Source organism: Canis lupus, chromosome 20 (genome assembly GCF_003254725.2).
Source record: "Canis lupus dingo isolate Sandy chromosome 20, ASM325472v2, whole genome shotgun sequence".
NCBI lineage: Eukaryota > Metazoa > Chordata > Mammalia > Carnivora > Canidae > Canis > Canis lupus.
In genome coordinates this window covers 7,721,148-7,741,208 of record NC_064262.1, presented here as the reverse complement: position 1 = coordinate 7,741,208, position 20,061 = coordinate 7,721,148, and the positions used below count along the sequence as shown (strand labels likewise).

The following is a 20,061-nucleotide window of genomic DNA, read 5'->3' as shown; positions in this document are numbered from 1 at the left end:
ATGGTATATGTGCAAGAACTGCTAAAAAGGAATGAGCAGAAAATGTGTTGATGTGGAAAAAGATCTCTAAGGTAAAATGAAGTGGAAAAAGCACAGTGTAGAATGTTATATATAATATTATAATTAAAAAAATATATAGGGCAACCCGGGTGGCTCAGCATTTTAGCGCTGCCTTCAGCCCCGGGTGTGATCCTGGAGACCTGGTATCAAGTCCCACATTGGGCTCCCTGCATGGAGCCTGCTTCTCCCTCTGCCTGCATCTCTGCCTCTCTTTCTCTCTGTGTCTCTCATGAACAAATAAATAAAATCTTTAAATATATATATATATTTAAGTGTATGTGTATATATATATGTGTGTGTGTGTGTGTGTGTGTATATATATATATATATATATATATATATATATATATATATATGCCATATTCCCATAGAATGTTTCTGGAAGGGTACATAGGAAGCTATTGACTGTGGTGATCACTCAAGAGTGGGATGGGGGCAAGCAAGGGTGTAGACAAAGTTTTATTTTTTGTTTTATACTTTTTTGTACTATTTGAATTTAAAAAAATTAAAACCAGGAACATGATGATTTCATAATTTTTTTTTTAAATAGGAGCTTGAGGAGTTACTGAATATACTGTCATTTATTATAATGATTCCCTCCTGAGTGACAAATCCCAATTACAACCCTGGTTTTACCTTAATAGTCATTATTTATTTATCTTACAAATCATTTTTGTTAACATTATCTGATTTAATTTTATAGCAGCGCACTGAGATTGGCAGAAGAAAGAAAAAAATCTCCATTATTCCATTAAACATAATCTTGGAGAAGCTGAGGGTTTGCCCAGTTCATATAATAAAACTCAAAACTCTTGGCTCCCGCTGCCTCCCCTCCCCAGGCAACCCTGGTTTCTCCAAAGGGCCCTGCTCTGGGGTGTGTGTGGGAGGATGCTGCCTCCCCCTACATGTGCTTCCCCATGGACTGAGGAATTGCTGCTGAGTCCTCACCACCAGAGAGGTGTTGGGGGCCCAGAGTTAAGGAGAAGAAAAAAGGGGTCCTGCTGAGATGTACAAGGTTTTACCATACCAGCCTCAGTGGAAAGGAGCAGACCTGGGCAAGCCCTTCTCAGCTCTCAAGAGATGCACCAAAGCAAATCCAGATCGGCATTTTGCGTCCTCTTTATCCTAATTATTTAATATTTCACTGATGGCAATAGTAGTGAATGTCATGATTCAGACACAACAGCTGCATAAATGTGATATGTTTGTGTATCACATATTAAATATATGTTTTCATCAGTTCAGGCTGCTATAACAAAAATACCACAGGGCTGGGTGGTTTAAACATTTTATTTCTCACAGTCTCAGAGGCTGGAAGTCCAAGATCTAGGTGGTGACAGATTTGCTGTGTCATGAAAACTTATTTCCTAGTCATAGATGGCCGTCTTCTTGTGTGTCCTCATGTAGTGGAAGGGGCAGGGAACTCCCTGGAATCCCTTTTATGAGGATACTAGTCCTTTATTAGGATTCTATCCTCATGACCTAATCGCCTCCCATGGCCCCATCTCCTAATACCATCACCTTGGGGATTGGGATTTAATGTATGAACTTTGAGTCTGTTGTAGCATGTTCCTCCTGGACCCACCTCCTAAGAAAAAAACTATTAACAATTCAGAGTCTCTTCCTCCCAGTATTTTCCCATACATTTAGTATCATTCTTCTTAACTTTTCTTTTTGTCCTATTGATGGAAATGAGTTCCCAGTTTCAGGAATTAAATTCTATTAAAGGTCAACTGCATTTTACAGAAGTGGGTTCTCCAGTGGACACTTGGATTTCCCTTTTGTAAAAATAGTTCTTTGTTTTTTGCAGAAAACGTAGAAAGCATGTTTAAGTAAAAGAAGGAAAAAGAATACACATGAGAGGATTTCAATTTCCACACTGCTTAGGCTGAGAGGGATTACTTGTGGCTCCCTTATTTCCAGCAGGTAGGCCCTGGTAACCACCCCTGAAGCAGGACCTAGACCTCCCATTCAAGGAGCAGCATGCAGCACTTCCCCACTGCCAGTGATGGAGGCCCAAGGGAAAGGGTCCCCCTCACCCCTGTTGTGAGCTCTCTGCCCTCAGTTGTCAGCACTGGGGTACCTGCTTGCATAGAGCCCTCGCCACAAGAAGGACCATAGCTCAGAGTCCTGCTGATGATACAGATTGAACACAACTCTGAAAGCAGAGCTTAGGGTAGAAGCACTGCTTGTATACAGAATTACTGAAGTGCTCTTTGAAAGAACAGTGATGTGATATGGAGACACAGAGACCTGGGCTTTGGGGCCAGACAGCAAGAATTTGAATCCTGTTGCTGTCATGGATTAGCCTTGTGTTCATCACTTAAGTCTCTGTGATGCGCTTTCCTTGCCTGAAGAATGGGAGGAAGAGACAGTAATTGGGCTTAGTAAGTGCTGAAGAGCTATGATCTACTACTATTATCTTTTGTTGGTTGGTGGAGTAAAGATATTTGTATATAAAATCAGCCACGAGTGTTTTTGTTTTCACAAACACAAAAATCGCGGATGTCTTACACTAAATAATAGGACGTAGCAGTGTACTGAACCAGAGGGGCTTTGTCTGAGGTTCCTTTTATGTCTTGTTGGGTAGAGCAAGGGAAGGGAAGCACTGCCTGTGTGCTGGCCCTGAACATGCCCTCTAGCTGTGCTATTTCAATTTAATCCACCCACCCGGGGGATAAATGATATAGCATCCCTTAGGGGTCCTCATCCCACACAGGGGTTTCTGAGGCAGAGAGAAGTTAAGGGACTTGTCCAAATGGACCCTCAGCAAGCCAGAGCCAAACCTGGGCTGAGAGCAGACCTCTCCAATTCCACCTGCTTCCCTTCGCCCCTCCAGGTCCCTCCTGCCTGTGTCATTAATATGACAGCAGCTGCCTGTTTTATCCTGTGACAGAATGTGACTGGCATGTCCTTTCTCTCTGCAGGCTGGTGGACCTATGCTCTTGAAAGAATAGTTTTTTTTAGCAGAGGAGGAGATATAATTGATGGAGAGAGGGAGAAACTAATGGGGAATGAAGAGAAAGCTCTGGTACCCAGCAAAAACAAAATAGAACCACCTTTTGGGTTACATCTTTACTGGATTTCAAGAGATTCCCCTAGGAAAAGGCTTGAACCTTGGTTTTAGAAGAATAGTATGGTTTCCAGCTGAGCCAGGTATTGCATGTGACACTGGCAGACTCTGATCTGCTGTGATGACAGATGTAAATTGATGCTGGCCTCCTGGAGTATAGCTCATGGCCTTGTAGCTGGTGGCATAGGCGTTTAATGAATGACTTTAATTAAGACACAGGCTCAAAATAATGCATAAGAGGCTGTTACCAAATTTTAGTGCATTACCTCTATTCTAGATGATTCTTTAGAAAAGATTTTATTTGCTTATTTGACACAGAGAGAGAGACAGAGAGAGACAGACAAAATGTGTACATGCAGGGGAAGCAGCAGGCAGAGGGAGAGGGAGAGAGACTCATCTCTCACAGAACAGGGAGCCGAATATGGGGCTCGATCTCAGGACCCTGAGATCATGACCTGAGCCAAAGGCAGACGTTTAACCAACTAAGCCACCCAGGCACCTCTATTCTAGATGATTTTTAATGAAATTACAAGAAAATATTTGAAAGTCCCCAGATTTACACACACACACACACACACACACACACACACACACATACACACACTGTCTGCCCTACACTGCTCCTGGAAGGCATCCAGGATGTGGAAAAAGCACCAGAACTGGGGGATTGGACTCTTCCACTGACTGGTGGGGCCCCTGGGCATGTGATTTGGAACCTCTGTTCCCTCATTGGTGAAATGAGTATACCCCAACCCCTCAAGGTGTAAAGTGATGATGGTGGGTGGTAAGTAACTGGCCGGTGGTAGTGCCTCTCCCTCCTGTATCCAGCCTGCTGTCCCACCACCCTCCTCCCCAATAAGGTGACATTCAAAGGATAGAGATCTCCTGGTGGGATATACTGGAGCTGGGAACAGATCCCCACTCTCTGCCCTGATCTCCTCCTTCATCCAGGGCTTTTCCTGATGGCAGGTGTGCCTTTCCTGCTTGCTGTCCCTCCATGGCAAACAGTGGCTCTTTGCCAACCTTGACACAGAACATTCCAGAGGGGCCAGGGGTGGCAAAGATGGTCAGACTTCATCAGAGCTTTTGGTGGCTGGTGATGCAGAGGTGTGGTACTGTGGGAGCCCTAGGGGCAGGGCTGGAAAGGTTTGGGCAGCACTATAAGACCATGCTGAATCCTGGTGAGGAGGAGAAAGGCTCCGGAATTGGAGGGTCCTGGGACTCCAGCCTTGGGTGGCAGGGTCCTCTCTACTACGTGGGATCCTTGTAACCCAGGTGAGGATGGGCTATGTTAAGAACCAGTGGGTTCCCAAAAGCTGTGGTAGCCTCTCTGTTGCTCAGCCTGCCCTTTCTGCACTTTGCCTCCTGACCTCCAGTACCTCTGTTCACATCCCTCCATGAGGCACAAAGTTTTGGGGCCCTTCCCTGAGTTTTGATGCTCTAATAGTCCCTTCTTCTAGACACACACTCCTCTTTTCACTGCCTTCTACATCCCTAGATCTCACCCTCTTGCTAGGGGGACCAGAACAGGAGATTGGGATGTAAGTCCAAGGCTCTGCGACTCATCAGTCTGTGATCCAAGGAAAGGACAGTAATTACACGGAGCCTCCATTTCCTCAGGATGGCGAGAATAAAACAAGAGTGACAGTGCGCTGTTCCAGTGTGTTCTACATAATGCTAGGAAGTATTGCTCTGGAAAGGCAGAAATGTGGCAGAGGGTACTTCCTTCCTAACTTCTTAATAACCGAGTTATCATTTACATGCCATAGACTGCTCTCCTTTTGGTGTACAAGTCAGTGATTTTGAGTAATTGCCGATTGTGAGATCATCACAATACAGATTTAGGACATTTCCATCACCCTCTTCAGGGCTCTGGTACCCATTTACAGTTCATCTCCCTTCCCGCCTCCAGGCAACCACTCCTCCCCTTTCCCTCCCTCTTGATTTGCCTAGTTAGGACTTTGCATATAAATGGAGTCATTCAGTGTGGGTCCTTTGTCACTGGCTTCCTTCACTCAGCATAGTGTTTTCAAGGTTCATCCCTGTTATGACAGGTATCGCTACTCCAACCCTCTTTGTGGCTAAATCATTTCATGGATACACCACATTTTGTTTGTCTGTCAGTTGATGGATATTTGGGTGGCTTTCAGTTTTTGGTTGTTATGAATAACCTAGGGGTAGGATCTCTGAATTTTAGGTCTAGCTTTTTAAGAAACTGCCAAACCATTTTCCCATGTGGCTAAACCATTTTGCATTAGTACCAGAAATAGGTGATGTTCCATTTCTCCACATGCTTGAGGACACTTCTTAGTGTTATTTTGATTACTGCCATCCTAGCGGATGTGAAATAGTATCTCATTGTGGTTTTAATTTGCACTTTAATAGGAAACACCTCTGAATAAATTTGGGAAACATTGTACTAATCATAAAGGTATCTTTATTGCAGGACTTCTCAGAGCCTTTAATATTTTCATGATCATTGAGACTCTCAAAGAAGGGCTACAGTGTACATCATTTTCTCCAATGAGGGCCTGCTATGACCTGGGAACTCTGAGTGTCTTGAGGGATTAGTGTTCTTTGGAAAGCATTAGCCCAGGACAGGGGTCTAGAGACTACTTCTCCATCCAACTTTATTGCAAATAAAGTTTTATTGGAAGACAATCACACTCATTCATTTATAAATTGTGTATGGCTGCTTTCACATTTCAAGGACAGAGCTGCATAGTTGGGACAGTAACCATAGGGCTTGCAGAGCCTACAATATTTACTCTCTGGCCCTCTACAGAAAAAGTTTGTTGACCCCTATGTAGGACTTCCTGGTGCATACTAGATGCTCTCTTAACCTTTAGGTAAAAGGAGGGACTGACTCTAAGGACCGAGAAAGCACTTTGTGAGGCTTTGTCTTATTTGAGCTGGTGCTTAAAGGACAGGTGGAGTTTTTATAGCTTGGGTGAATTAAGAAAGACATTCCTGGCAGAGGGAACAACAGGAATGAATCCTTTAGTGAAGTCAGAGTGTGTTTGGGGGCTGGTGGGGACATCTGTGTGACCTAAGGGGATGTCTCAGGCCAACCTGGGTCCCTAGTTGTATTCCCTGAATGGCACAGTCCTGGCCCATCTTCTCCACAACCAGACAGTGAGTCCAAGCTCTAGAGTTGAACATCTTTCGCTTTAGGTTCTGCCTCCACCTCCCTGGGCATGTTAATTTGCCTAAGCCACAGTTTTCCTATGTGTAAATAACTGTCGTATTCCCCTTGGGAATAAGCATGAAGGAAATCGAAGCTATTATTAATGGTCCTTGTTATTATTATCTTTATATCCCTGGGTGGTAAGTTTTACTCATTGTTGTAGCTTTAGCCCTTAGGAGTTAGCACCTGATAACAACCTGCTGAGAGATTGAATGATGCAGAAACCTCCATTTCTTGACAAGGAGATTCCTCACCCTGAGCCTCCAGTGGGTTTTGGGACTTCTGCCAAGGGCCCAGAGAAGCAAGCCCCCATATGTGGGGAGAGCTGGGGGCCTGCACTTCTTCCTTCCCAGAGAAGTGACAGCGGAACTCTGAAGGCAGAGAGATTCTGGAGGGGGCAGGCAGGGAAGGCACATTTGTTTTGGTGATGGGCCCTTTTTTGTTTGCTTGTTGCTTGGGGAGACCAGAAAGGAAGACCAGCGAGGCTATTTATAGCCTGGCCCCTCAGTGCCAGTTTTTAGGGTGGTCTCTGCGTCCCTGGCACCGCTTCCTCCGTGGCAGGTTAAAGAAAGGTGATGTGTTTGCCCGCTCCAGCTCCGTGCTGGACATTAAGATGAGGCCTCCCGGCTGGCCAGCCACGCTGGGAGCTGTTCCCACAGGGCCTCTCCCAGGCTCTCTGCGGGTGGGGGAGAGGGGCCTGGCTGTCTGCTCCCTCTTTGCTTTCCTGGTTCGGACCACTCCTGGCTCTGGAAGCTAGGGAAGCCCCAGGTGTGAGGCTGTTTCCTTCTCTCTGGACTCAGCCTCTCTGTGTATGAGACACTGAGAGGGGAATGAGCCTGATGCCTGAGGACTGGATTTGGGATTCCAGCCATTTCCCTAGGACTGTGAAGGATGGAGGAAGGGCCTTGAGTGAGGTGCATCCTCTGCCTGGGTCAATTTCTGGCAAGGCAGCAGTAGGGGGAGGGGTGTGGGTACCAGAAGAACCTGATTTCAAGTCCTAATCTGGGCAAGATGCTTTACCTCACTTGGCCTCAGTTTCCCTGCCCACAAAATGGGTCTAATAATGCCCTCACAATGAGGACTGAATGTAGCAAGCTGTAAGGGTGTTAGTGGCACCTACCATGGTCCCCTCCATTGTCAGCTCCACCTAGTTCTTTCCTGACAGTCTCTTAATTAGGATGGTTACTTTCAAACTGGCCTCTTGATTTTCCCCAACTCTTTCTCTCTGTTCCTGTAGGAAATGACAACATCTCCACCTGCAGATTCTTTCTTCTCTCCTCCCTTACACGCCATGCTGTCCTGTGTTTGACACCCCCCTCACCTATTAACTATCCCATTTGTACCAACCTGAAAACAAAACAGGCAGAAGTAAAACCGCTTTTGTGCTCTGTGTGGCCCTTTTAGCTACCACAGCCTCTGATCCATGAGACCTAACCTTTCCCCAAGAGCCACCTCAACGGGGTCCCACTGCATGTCTGCTCCCTACCCACGGCTGCCTGAAGTCTGCCCCACAGGGATCGGCTCTCCTTGCCTCACCACACCTTCTGGTCCCAAATCCCGCAACACCATCCCTCATGCCAGGCTGCCCTGCAGCACTTGGCAGATAGGCGGCTTCCCCTTCTGAAATGCCCTCTGCCTCCAGGGATGCCACCTTCTCCTATTGCTCCCCTGCCTTTCTGCTCACACTTGTGTCCCTCCTACAAGGGCTCCTCCCTTCCTCTCTCTGCCCTGTAAATGTTGGGGTTCTGGAAGCTCCTCTCCCTCTTCCAGGTCCTCTCCCTCCTCCTTCTCCTCCAGCTCTCCCCAGGCAGCCTCATGCTCTCCCAGCATACCTTGACAGTCTAGGTCTGAATCTCCTCCCTGCATCTCTTTTCTGAGCTTTACAGCAAGAGACCCAATTGCCTCTGGACATTGCAGCTTTCTGAGTGTCCTACAAGCACCTCAAAATCATCTTGTCTAAAAGGTTGATTCTTTACCACTTTCTCCTCCAACCTGCTTGACAATCACTCCTGCTCAGCTGAAGAACCCCCATCCATCCAGGTGTGAAGCTGGGTATCAGCTGAGACCCAGATTCCCTGCTACCCACCACCTCCAGGCAATCACCTTGTGCCTGTGCTATTTTCAAGCCCACTTGTTCCCCTTCAGGGCCATTCCCTTAACCTTGATCCAGACCCTCTCCCTTTAGTGTCCAAACTAAGGCAACCCTGCCCCATTCCACCCTTATTGTCCATTCTTCCTCCTGCAGCCAAAGAGAGTTTTCCAAAACATGTACATGATGAGGTTTCACTCCTATTTGAGATTCCACTAGGCTTCTGTTGCCCTCAGCTCCTCAGCAAGGCTCATAGTCTAGCCCTTGCTCACACCCAGCCCTGTTCTCACCCCTGCCTCTCACCCCAGCTTCTGCTACCCTGCCCTGATGTGCTGTGCTCTTCCCTGGCCTCACTGAGACTTTGTTCCAGCCTCTTGTACCTGGTGGCCTTTCTGCCCCAAATGCTCCCACCTCTTCTTTGCTAATTCTCCTCCTACCCTCCAGGACCCCCTGGCTCAGTCCCATTTTCACATCCACATCATGATACTGGCCATATCCCCAGTGAGTGTCCCTGCTTTTCTCTGTCCTTATCCTCTCCATGCCTGGTTCTGTTTTCTTGTTTGCTTTCCCCATTAGAACATGAGCTCTTGGGGGCACCTGGGTAGCTCGGTGGTTGAGTGACTGCCTTCGGCTCAGGTCGTAATCCCGGGTCCTGGGATCGAGTCCTGCATTGGGCTCCCATCAGGGAACCTGCTTCTCCCTCTGCCTATGTCTCTGCCTCTCTCTCTGTGCCTCTCGTGAACAAATAAATAAAATCTTTTTTAAAAAAAGAACATGAGCTCTTTACAGATCCCCAAGTGTAACAGTGGCACACTAAAGATGCCTTGATAAGTGCTACTTGAATAAATTAATACATGTATGAAGGACATATGTTGTGTACTATTTACGTTATACACAAAGACATGTAACATAGCTTTGGGGCATGCATTTTCCAACAGCTTTAAGACAGGAAGGCAGCAATTTTAGTGTTACGGGGGAATCTAGGAGCTAGCATTGGGGCTGAATGTGTGGGCTTTGGAGTCAGGAGCCCTGAGTTCAAATCCCAGCTCTGCTCCTTGCTCCTGGTATGACTTTGGGAAATTATTTAATTTCTCAGCACCTAAGTTTCTCCATCTTTGAAATGATGGTGATTGTACTTAACTTTAAGGATTGTGGGGAGGGTTAGATAATGCTTGAAAACCTATCAAAGGGAGATATTGTCATTCCCATTTTATAGATGAAGAAGCTGAGAGTCAGATGTGATGTCCTTTACCCAAGGTTACACAGCTGGTAAGGAGCAGAGCTCGATTTAAACCCAGCCCATCTCTGTATGTGCCAAGGACTGGGGAAGCAGAGACATCATACCTCCAAGCTCTAAAATTTTAGTCTCTGAATAATAATATTCAGAAATATTCTGCATTTATGGCCTGAAAGAGATGCCTCATGAAGGATCAGCTTCCCTTCCTGGCTCATAGTAGGTGTTCAGTGTAACTCAAATAAATGCCTCCAAAGAGTTCCATCTAGTCTTCAACAATTCCCGTTCCCTGGACAGTGTCAGGAGGTCTGTTCCTTGGTCCTTTTTTTTTGCCAGGGTTTGGCAGCAAACTCTTCCTTATTCAGACCTTTCTCCTGTCCCAGCACTTCTTGGGGGAGGGTCATTAAGAAAGCTTTTTCCCAGGAAGAGCTGTGCCTTCTCCAAGTCTCCGGAGTTGAGTGCCTCAGCCCCTGGACTCTCAAAGGCTGCCCTTGTGGGTTTCAAAACAACCCACAGCCCCACAGGCTGAGAACCTGGCCCCCGAACCCCCTATCTTTAGAAACCTAAGGTCAAGTCAGCTCTGGTAAAACCTAAAGAAAATAATTTGAGGATGTTTTCAAATAGTGTCTGGTGGAACAAAAGGGCAATTCATCCTGCATAGCTTTTAGTAATCTGCTTCCCATTCTGGGAATTAGATTGTTCAATTAAGCGAGAGGGCGCCGAGGCAGGCTGCATGACTCAAAAGTTTGCAGCATCCAAAATGTGGAAGGAGAGGGGACCTGAGCCAGCTCCCTCCTGGCTGCTTTGCCCCCTTTGCTATCCTTCTACCCCCACCCCCCATGCTGTTTCCAGGTTTCAAACTCCGGTTCAGAAAACAACTACATCAACAAGAAGGCATGTGTGTATGTGCACCCCTGCTAGCTAGGGACCTCATGTAAGTGTTTCTTTAATGAAAAATTCAGAGCCTGGAGTGGACTGGGAAAAGCACACCATCTGCCCTGGCCCACTTTCTTTCCTGTGTGGACTTAGCCTTTCTCATTCACCAGCTGATGGGCATTCAGGATGCTATTGGGGGCAGTTTGCAAGGTGGTAGATATATGTCAGCTAGGAGACTCTTTATCTGGAAACCAGGTACTTGATGAGCACCCTGAGGTGCAGAATTTCAGGAGTCAGTGGGTGCATCACAGTATTTTGGGGGAGAGAAAGTCCAGCCCTTCAGTAGCTTCTCAAAGGATACCAGACGCTGTCCCCAGGTCCTCTTCAAAAATACTATTCAGGGATCCCTGGGTGGCGCAGCGGTTTGGCGCCTGCCTTTGGCCCAGGGCGTGATCCCGGAGACCCGGGATCGAATCCCACATCGGGCTCCCGGTGCATGGAGCCTGCTTCTCCCTCTGCCTGTGTCTCTGCCTCCCTCTCTCTCTCTCTGTAACTATCATAAATAAATAAAAAATAAAAAAAGCAGGCATCCTTAAAAAAAAAAATACTATTCAAACGGAGTTTGTAGGTCACTCTTTCATTGCCAGGAAACTCTACTTCTGTGGTGCTCAAGCCACATGCATAAAGCAGTCCTTGGGGAAATGTGGCATAATTAAGCTTCCAGGGAGTCATATGGAAAAAATACAGATTCAGTGGGTCTGGGACAGGGTGCAGGAATTTTTGTATTTTTATTGAGCACTCCCCAAAGACTATGCTCTGAGGCATGCTGCTCTGTTATGATAATAGTCTTAAAGGTTTTATTTAATGGCCTGTAGTTTTTAAAGGAATTAAAGCCAGAGGCTACTAAGATTTAAGAAACAAAACACAAAAAATGTTGCTGGGGCACCTGGGTGGCCTAGTTGGTTAAGCATCTGACTTTTGGTTTCTGCACAGGTCATGATCTCAGGGTCTTGAGATTGATCTGAGCACAGAGCCTATTTGAGATTTTCCCTCCCTCTCCCTCTGCCCTTCCTGTTCCTGTTCTCTCCACTCTCTCTAAAATAAAGAAATAAATCTTAAAAAACAAAAAAAACTGTTCTAACTATGTGATTGTCTACTTCCTTAAATAACTTGGACTTTTTTTGGTCTGACTTATACTAGTAGAGGGCAAAAGTCATACATGCTTACCTTTTTGTCCGCAGTATTAATATAGTGCCTGGTACATAGTAGATGCTCAGTAAATGTGTATGTAAGTGGATTTTCCCACTTCTGGCTCTAGGTCTGAAAGCTGGCTTCCTTTCAAGTAAATCCACAGCCCAATTTTGTTTGGGGGCCTGCCTGATTTCTCCAGCAGGGACTGGGGCCGGAGGGAGCCTGTAGACCAGTGCTAATTGGTGTCATTGGGTAATTAATGCAGAATCAGGCCCTGAGCAGATTCCCAGGGAGACAGACACTGAGGAAGGCTTTCATGCTTGGTGGGATGGGAGCTGCTTGCTCAAAGGACGTTCCCAGAGAGCTGAGACAACTGGCGTGGTCCAGCGGGGGTGGTTTGGCAGCCAGAATGGGGTTCGTGGAGCGAGTTTGGAGGGGGTTTGTGTTGGTGCCATGGTTCTGCACAATATGGAGCGTGGCGAGTTTGACTTTAAAGAAACACAAACCCCAGGCATGGGCTCTGGGAGCCAGGCCTGTGTCAACCCTGAAGAATTGATGGGTTCTAAAGGAAGACTGTGGCTGGCGGCATTGGCTCAGCATAGCCAGGGGTCCTCCCCCTCTTGTGGCCTGGGTCCTCTGGGATACCCCTACTCTCAGCATGCTATTCAAGGCTCCTGGGGATACTCCTCTGTTTTCCTTTTCTGCTTTTCCCTTTTGATCTCTGTGCTCCAGTATTCCCCAGGTAACCCATGCTCTGTTTTCTGGCTATCCCCTCTGTCTAAAACAGCCTTAACTCCCTCTCTCTCCTGACTAAATTCCATCATCCTTCAAAGTTTAACTCAAATATCACTTCTTCCAGAACGATTTCCCTGAATCTTCTACATCAGGATTGGTTGGGTTTTGCCATAATAAAACACTTCCAAAGATCTCAGTAGTTTAAAGCAATAGAGTTGCTTTCTTACTCACGCAACATCTTTGACAAAGGGCAGCAGGAGGGTTCATGTAGTCACTTGGGAACTCAGGCTTCTAGAGGCTTCATCTTGACATATTCCCTGTCATGACAACAACAGTAGGGAAAAGGAAACATGGCGAACCACACCACCTGGCTCTGGTGCCATTGGCCAAAGCAAGTTTGATGGCCACTATTTAGTTTGGCAGGCCAGGGATATATAATTTCACCTGCTGAAGGAGGGACCCCGCATCCGGGATGTGTATGGACAGTCCTTCAGTCTCCCAGCAACCTCAAGATAGGCTAGATGCTTCTTGGTCTTTTCAAAGCCCCCACACTTCCTTTGCTGTAGTCTTTGCCACGCTCACCATAAACCATCTGCTAACTGTCCTGTCTTTTCCCCTTTGAGCGAATCCACAAAGAGGGCTAGGTCTTACTCCTCTCTGGCACCCTCATACCCAGCCCTGGGTTTGGCTCAGAAGAAGTGCTTGGCAAAGGGTGGAGGGCAGGTAAATGAATCAGTGGCCCATCCTGCCCTTCTATAGCACTAGCTTTGCCCAGGGTGGGGTCAGGGTGGGTCTCAAGCCCCTGTGACTCTCCCCCCTCCCCTCTGCAGGCGCCGGGTCTTGGCCATCTCAGATGGGATCGAGCACATTGGGAACCTCCGCTGGGAGCTGGCTTTGTGTCTCCTGGCAGCCTGGACCATCTGCTACTTCTGCATCTGGAAGGGGACCAAATCCACAGGAAAGGTAAGAGGTGTATCATCAAGCAACTAGCCATGGGTAGGGGAGGATGTGAGGTGTCCTTGTATGAGATCACAGGTGACCCAGAGAATGCCAAGGAGTTCACATTGCAAAAGTCAGCTCTTCTGTTGGGAGTTAGGAGGAGCACTGGACTGGGAGTCCACTCTGGAGCCCACAGCTAGAATCCCAGTGTACTAATTCCTTGCCACACACCTCAGACCTATTCAGTTCTGCCTCCTGAGCCTCAGTTTACTCATCTGTGCAATAACAAAGCCTGTCCTGTCTTATTGAGAGCTGTGCAAGGAAAGGAGAGGTAAAGTGCTTTGAAAACTGGAAGTACTAAACTATCACCATGTAGTTTTTGTGATGAAGACACATGCTCCAGGTATGTGTGAGGGCAGGAAATGCTGGCTGCCTACCCTGATAGGCCCCAAGACCTCACCCACCTGGAGTCTGTGGAGGGGAGGGCAGATGCTTCCATCTTGTCGCCTAGCTGTGCCATCTGTACCCCATAGCTCTGGGGCCTGTATCCCCTCAGGGAAGAGAAATGGGAGGAGGCAGCCAGCTCTCACCAGGCCTGGCTAAGAAGTTACTACAGGCACCTGGCCAGAACCTAAAGCATGACCTCACCTATGGGCCAGGGAGGCTTGAAATGTTGGGGAGCATGGGGACATCTTTAGCACAGCCATCTATACCACAAGGATCAATACAGAGGTTATACATGTAGCTCATGGACAAAGGTAGCCCACTCACATGTTTTATTTAAGAAAAGGAAGTAAAGAATTAGATGCCAACATTTGAAAATCTGGAGATTAGATTTCATGTTGAAAAAGGAAATGTGATTCTGGTATCCTTTGGAAAGTTGAAAGGTGGGATGCCTGGGTGGGTCAGTGGTTGAGCATCTGCCTTTGACTCAGGTTGTGATCCCAGGGACCTGGGATCAAGTCCCACTTCAGGTTCCCCACAGAGAACCTGCTTCTCCCTTTGCCTATGTCTCTGTGTGTCATGAATAAATAAATAAAATCTTTAAAAAGAAAAAAAAAGTTGGAAGATTTGGTGATACTGGGCCTGCATACCTGCACAGCAGCATTTGGCTGAGCTGAGCAGCAACCACCTCCTTCTAGAGATACTCTGGTTGGCCACAGTCCCCACCATTCCCTATTGCCTTGACTATCTGGCTGAATATCAGTGCTAATAGTTTCCTCATTTGTGCTGTTCCATTTTTTTCTTGTGGGAAAGAGAACATGAAGCTTTTCTTATTTCTGGCTCACCAAGACCATGTCACTCCTTACCTGCCTGTTTCCAGTAGATATCACCTTCATTCTAAGCTGTTGGCTGGGTCGGGGCTAACAATCAACCTCTAAGGAAGTGGGGACTTAATAACTCTTAATAGCCATCCAAAAAGATGGTTCCCTCAGCTCCCACAGGGGTAAGTGTTTGACAGGTGGATGGACCTGCTAGAGGGAACTTAGGAGAGCAGAAAACAGATACCAACAAGCCCCCATGCTATGGGGTACTAGAAAGGAATCATAATGTGCCTGGGGGATGAGAAAGATCCTGTCCTATTGGCCAAGATGATTTTGCTGATCCTTGCTTTCTCTAGTTTGTCTCATGAAAGCAATAGGATTTTTCCTGTTTTTCCAAATCTAAATCAGTGCATTATTGACATATTTCTTTAGAGTATATACACTTTACTCCTGTTCCCCTCTTTGGTGCCTCTTCTGGCTAAAGAGGAGAATGACTTAGAGGGGTGAAGAACCAGAGTCTGTGATCTGGATTCACTTCTCAGGTCTGTCACTCATTAGCCATCACCTTAGCATGTCACTTAACTTCTGTGAGCCTCAGTTTCCTCTTCTGCAAAATAGGGATTGATATCAGGCTTGTCTTATGGGATGGTTGCCAGAATGAGATGCAAGGATGCATGTTCAATGCTTAGTAGAGTTTAATTAATAGCAAGTGCTGAATAATGGTGATCTTAAAAAGTCTTGTTGTAAAGATAAAATTTATTCATTTGAGAAGTAGTTTCTGGTATACCTAGCATTATTCAGTGGCTATCCACAGATAGATAAAACACAGCCTCTACCCTACCTAGTCAACATATGTGAGAGTACTTTATGAACTGTAAACAGGAGGGATACTATTACTGCTTCTACCACAAGTAGCACTTTCTTGGGAGTCAGTGCCAAGGCCAGTGGGTTTGGCTGGGTGACAGTTGTGTGTGGTCAGGGCAAGGTGTCAGTGCATGCGTGTGCTTGGGTTGTCCCATGTGCACATGTGGCCTTGAGTTCCTGGGCCCAGGACATAGGTCATAACAAAATTTCAGTCCTCTCAGCCCTCAGAGGGAAACTGAGTCCCATGATAGGGCCACTTGCCATCGGCTGGGCCATCGAGACTGTGTGTCGAGAATTCTCATGCAGGGACTGGGCTTCAAGAGAGGACCGGCAGGCTGCATTCTTGGAATTTTAAAAGAGGCATATGGGAAGGCATGGGAGAGAACATTCATCCACAGCCTTCTGCTCACTGCACACTCTGCGAGGCATTTTTCATTCACATTAGCACACAAAATCTACAACCTGGAGAAATATTACCTCTATTTTATAGATGGAGACCCAGAGGCTAAGAGGCTGAGAAGCCTGGGCTGAGTTACATGAAGACTTTGTGCCTCAACACTGACCCAGAGCTGCTCCCATCTTACCTGTACTTGGACTTGATCACATTTTAGAATGTTGTGATATTTTGAGTGATGTCCTTTCACACATTCTGCTTGAGCCTACTTATTCTTGTCTCTAGTAGACATGGTAATGAGGCAGTAGTAGCAGTGCTCGTAATAGTAATGGGTAATCATCATTGAGTGCTTCTCATGCCCACTCCATCCAAATCGTGAAAAAACCCCAGGCGACAGGGACAATTGTTATCTCTGTTTCCTATAAGGAAACTGAAGCTTGTGGAAATAGGTAAGTAATTTGCTTAAGGACCCTCAGGTAGGAAACAGGCCCCAAGCCTGTGCTTTGGATGAATGTGCCGTCCTGCCTATCATGTGTGACATAGAGACAATGACAGTTTTTGATGGGCTGGTTATAAAGAGGCAGTTAATGAGATAGCTTAGCACATAGTGGATGCTCAGAGGTTGGTTGCAGCTGGATCTAGATTGTGCTTTTTCAGGAAAGTGCTGAAAACAGATGAACCAATTAAGCATTTTCCTAAAGACTCAGTTTTAGGAGCTTTTCTACCTGTTTCATGCTAAAGACCAGGGCTAGCATCCAGGCTAGGATGTGGTTTTCCAGAGCTGTGTGATTTCTTGGAAATCATCTGGCCTACCCCCAACCCTTATTTTATCATTCAGGAAACTGAGGCTCAGAGAGCAGAAGGGATTTGTCCAAGGTTGCACAGTAAGTGGTAGGTGTCAGCTCAGGAACTAGAGCCTGGTGGCCCAGCTCCTCAGCTATTTATAAATGATGAGGTTCTGACAGTTTCAGGGGACCAGCAGTCCCTGACTGGCACACGGTGTCTTCTCAGGAGAGGGGCTGATGCTTTTCTTACTGTTTATTGTTCACCTCACCTTGGATATAAGCCGAGAGTCCAAAGGTTTTTCAGGTTCTGTACAAAAACAGCTAAAATTAAACACAGGTCATCTGAGTCTTCCAGAGTGGGCAGCTGCTGCCCCTGTCTCTGGCTGTGGGGCCCTGGCCAGAGCCACTTTCATGAGGCTGTCCAAGGAAGGAGAACCCTGTCTTTCTGCTCTTGGCCTGGCCACGGATAAGTCCCAGCCTGCTTCCCATACTCAGACCTCAACAGAAAATTCTGAAATTCCATTAACCTGAGAAAAGTTTCCTGGCCCCCTCTTATACCCAGGGTAAAAACTATAACCCCAGCTTTGACTTAATTCAATAAACTTGGCTCCTGCCCCTGGCAGCAGACACTGCAGGCCCAGCAGTTAGCAGGTAACCATCTAAGTGCAGATTTGGGATCAGGTCACAGATGAGTCTGTGATAAGGCCTCAGGTGAAGGCCCAGCTACACTCCAGCAGTTTAACAGTCAGCACATGGGCTCCTACTCTTGAGTCTGCACTGACATTAGCATTCCCCCCATGGACAGTCTCTGTGGATATCCTTCAGTACCATCCTCTCCTGCACCCCTTTCAAGTGCTTCACAGTCCTCTGATGTCACAGAGGCCAGCATTTAGGATCTCCCCAGGGTCAGAAGAATCTGCTCTGGGTTGGAGAGACACTAACTAGGTTCCAGCTTTAGTATGTAGCAAGGGGTCACATAACTGTTCTTTTTTTTTTTTTTTTTAAAGATTTTTATTTATTTATTCATGACAGTCACAGAGAGAGAAAGAGAGAGAGAGAGGCAGAGACACAGGCAGAGGGAGAAGCAGGCTCCATGCAGGGAGCCCAATGTGGGACTCGATCCCGGGACTCCAGGATCACGCCCTGGGCTGAAGGCAGGTGCTAAAACACTGAGCTGCCCAGAGATTCCCCATAACTGTTCTTAATAAACATTTGTAGAATGAATGAACTCCACCTACACCTGGGGCTCCCTGCAAGGTGCTGGGGTACAGTAGAGAGGATGGTGGGCAACCTTGTCTCCATAGAGCATACAGCCTAGAGTATCAGTGTATTAGTGCTCACATTCACAATAGAACAGTTAGAGTATTATTGCTAGCATTCACAATAGAACAGTTAAGAGAATCAGATGCTACAAATGTGGGGATTCTAAAGGCTGAGAATTGGCTCTGAAATATTGGAATATAGGATGTCGGAACTGGGAGACATCTTGGTTTTTAAGTTCAAACCCTATTTTACAAATAAGGAAGTAGAGGCCCAGAGAAGTTGTGAGGTTTGCCCAAGGCCACTCAGTTTGGAAAGAGCAGAGTGGGAATAAAGCCCCGGTCTGTCTGCTGTCCCTAAACCTAATCCTCATCTGCTCTCATGCCCCCCAGCTGGGAATTCATATGCAGGCTCAGTGTGAACACATTGATTGTAGTTCTAAGCACACAGTAGGTACTCAGAAAGCTATTTACTTCCCTACCACAGTGTAGTACAGTTTGAGCTCTGCACACTTACTTTTTTCTCTCTTTAGGCACTATTGGAAATTCTAGAAATCTGGGTTAGAAAAATAAATAAAAACTTTTCTCATTTATTTATTAAATTCTGCAAAGATGGAGGGTTCTAGGATACTTTCTTCAGGAAGACACATCCAGACTGTTTGTACCTTGTCATCTTCTGGATATCAATAGTTTTACTCTGGATAATTGAAATCAAGTGACCACAACATGGAGACATCTTTGTGATTTTCTGTCTCTTTGGTTTTATAGTTTGTTTTTAAAGACTATTTTTTAGAGCAGTTTTAGGTTCATAGCAAAATAGAGGCGGAAGTACAGAGATTTCCTATATATCCCCTGCTCCTACAATATGTATAACCTCCCTCTTTGATCAAAATCCCCCACCAGAGTTGGGCATTTGCTACAATTGATAAACCCACACTGGCACATCATCATCACCCAAAGTCCATAGTTTACATGAGGGTTCACTCTTGATGCTGTACATTCTGTGCATTTGGATGAATGTATAATAACATGTGTTATTATACATGTATAATAACATGTGTCCACCATTATAGTATCATACAGAATAGTCTCACTGCTCTAAAAATCCTTTGTGCTCCACCTTTTCGTCTCCCTCACACTCAGCTCCTGGCAACCACTCATCTTTTCACTGTCTCCATAGTTTCTACTTTTCCAGAATGTCATATCATTGGAACCATACAGTACGTGGCCTTTTCAGACTGGCTTCCTTCACTTAGTGACATGCATTAAGGTTCCTCTGTGTCGTTTGATGGCTTGAAAGTTCATTTCTTTTTAGCACTGAATAATATTGCATTGTCTGGATGGATGTACCACAATTTATCCATCCATTCACCTTTTAAAAAATTGGCTTATTTGAGTATAGTTGACACATGTTACATTAGTTTCAAGCGTACAACATAGTGATTCAATATCTCTGTATGTTATGCTGTGTTCACATCTGGAGCTCCTGTCTGTCACCATAAAACACTGTTATAATTCAACTATTTTCCCAGTGCTTACCTTTCATTCCTGTGACTTACTTATTCCAACCTGTATCTGCCACTCTTCACCCATTTTGCCCATCCCCCTACCTTACCTCCCCTCTGGCAACCATCAGTTTGTGCTCTGTATTTATAGGTATGGTTCTATTTTTTGTTTATTCATTGTTTTGTTTTTTAGATTTCACATATAAGTAAAATCTTAGGGCATTTATCTTTCTCTGTCAGACTTACTAGCCTAATACACTCGAGGTCCATCCATGTTTTATATATATATATATACACATATATATATATATATGTGTATATATATATATATATATTATACACACACACACACACACACACACACATACACCACAGCTTCTTTATCCATTCATCTATTGATGGACACTTAGGTTGCTTCTATATCTTAGCTATTATAAGTAATACTGAAATAAACAAGGGTGCATATCCATTCACCTATTGACATTTTGGGTACTTCTGAGTTTGGCAATTATTAATGAAGCTGTTATAAACATTTGTGTGCAGATTTTTGTGTGGACATAAGTTTTCAACTCGTTTGGATTAAATATCAAGGAGTGTGATTGCTA

General features: G+C 45.8%; 1 protein-coding gene across 2 annotated transcripts in view; it reads left to right on the top strand.

Annotated features, from left to right (window-relative positions):
* Nucleotides 1–20,061, top strand: part of SLC6A11 (solute carrier family 6 member 11) — a 125,299-nt gene that overhangs the window by 15,278 nt on the left and 89,960 nt on the right. For both annotated transcript variants that reach the window (XM_049097908.1, XM_025449805.3), the window contains exon 5: nt 13,276–13,408. In XM_049097908.1, coding sequence (XP_048953865.1) covers nt 13,276–13,408 — 133 coding nt within the window. The remainder of the gene's footprint in view (nt 1–13,275; nt 13,409–20,061) is intronic.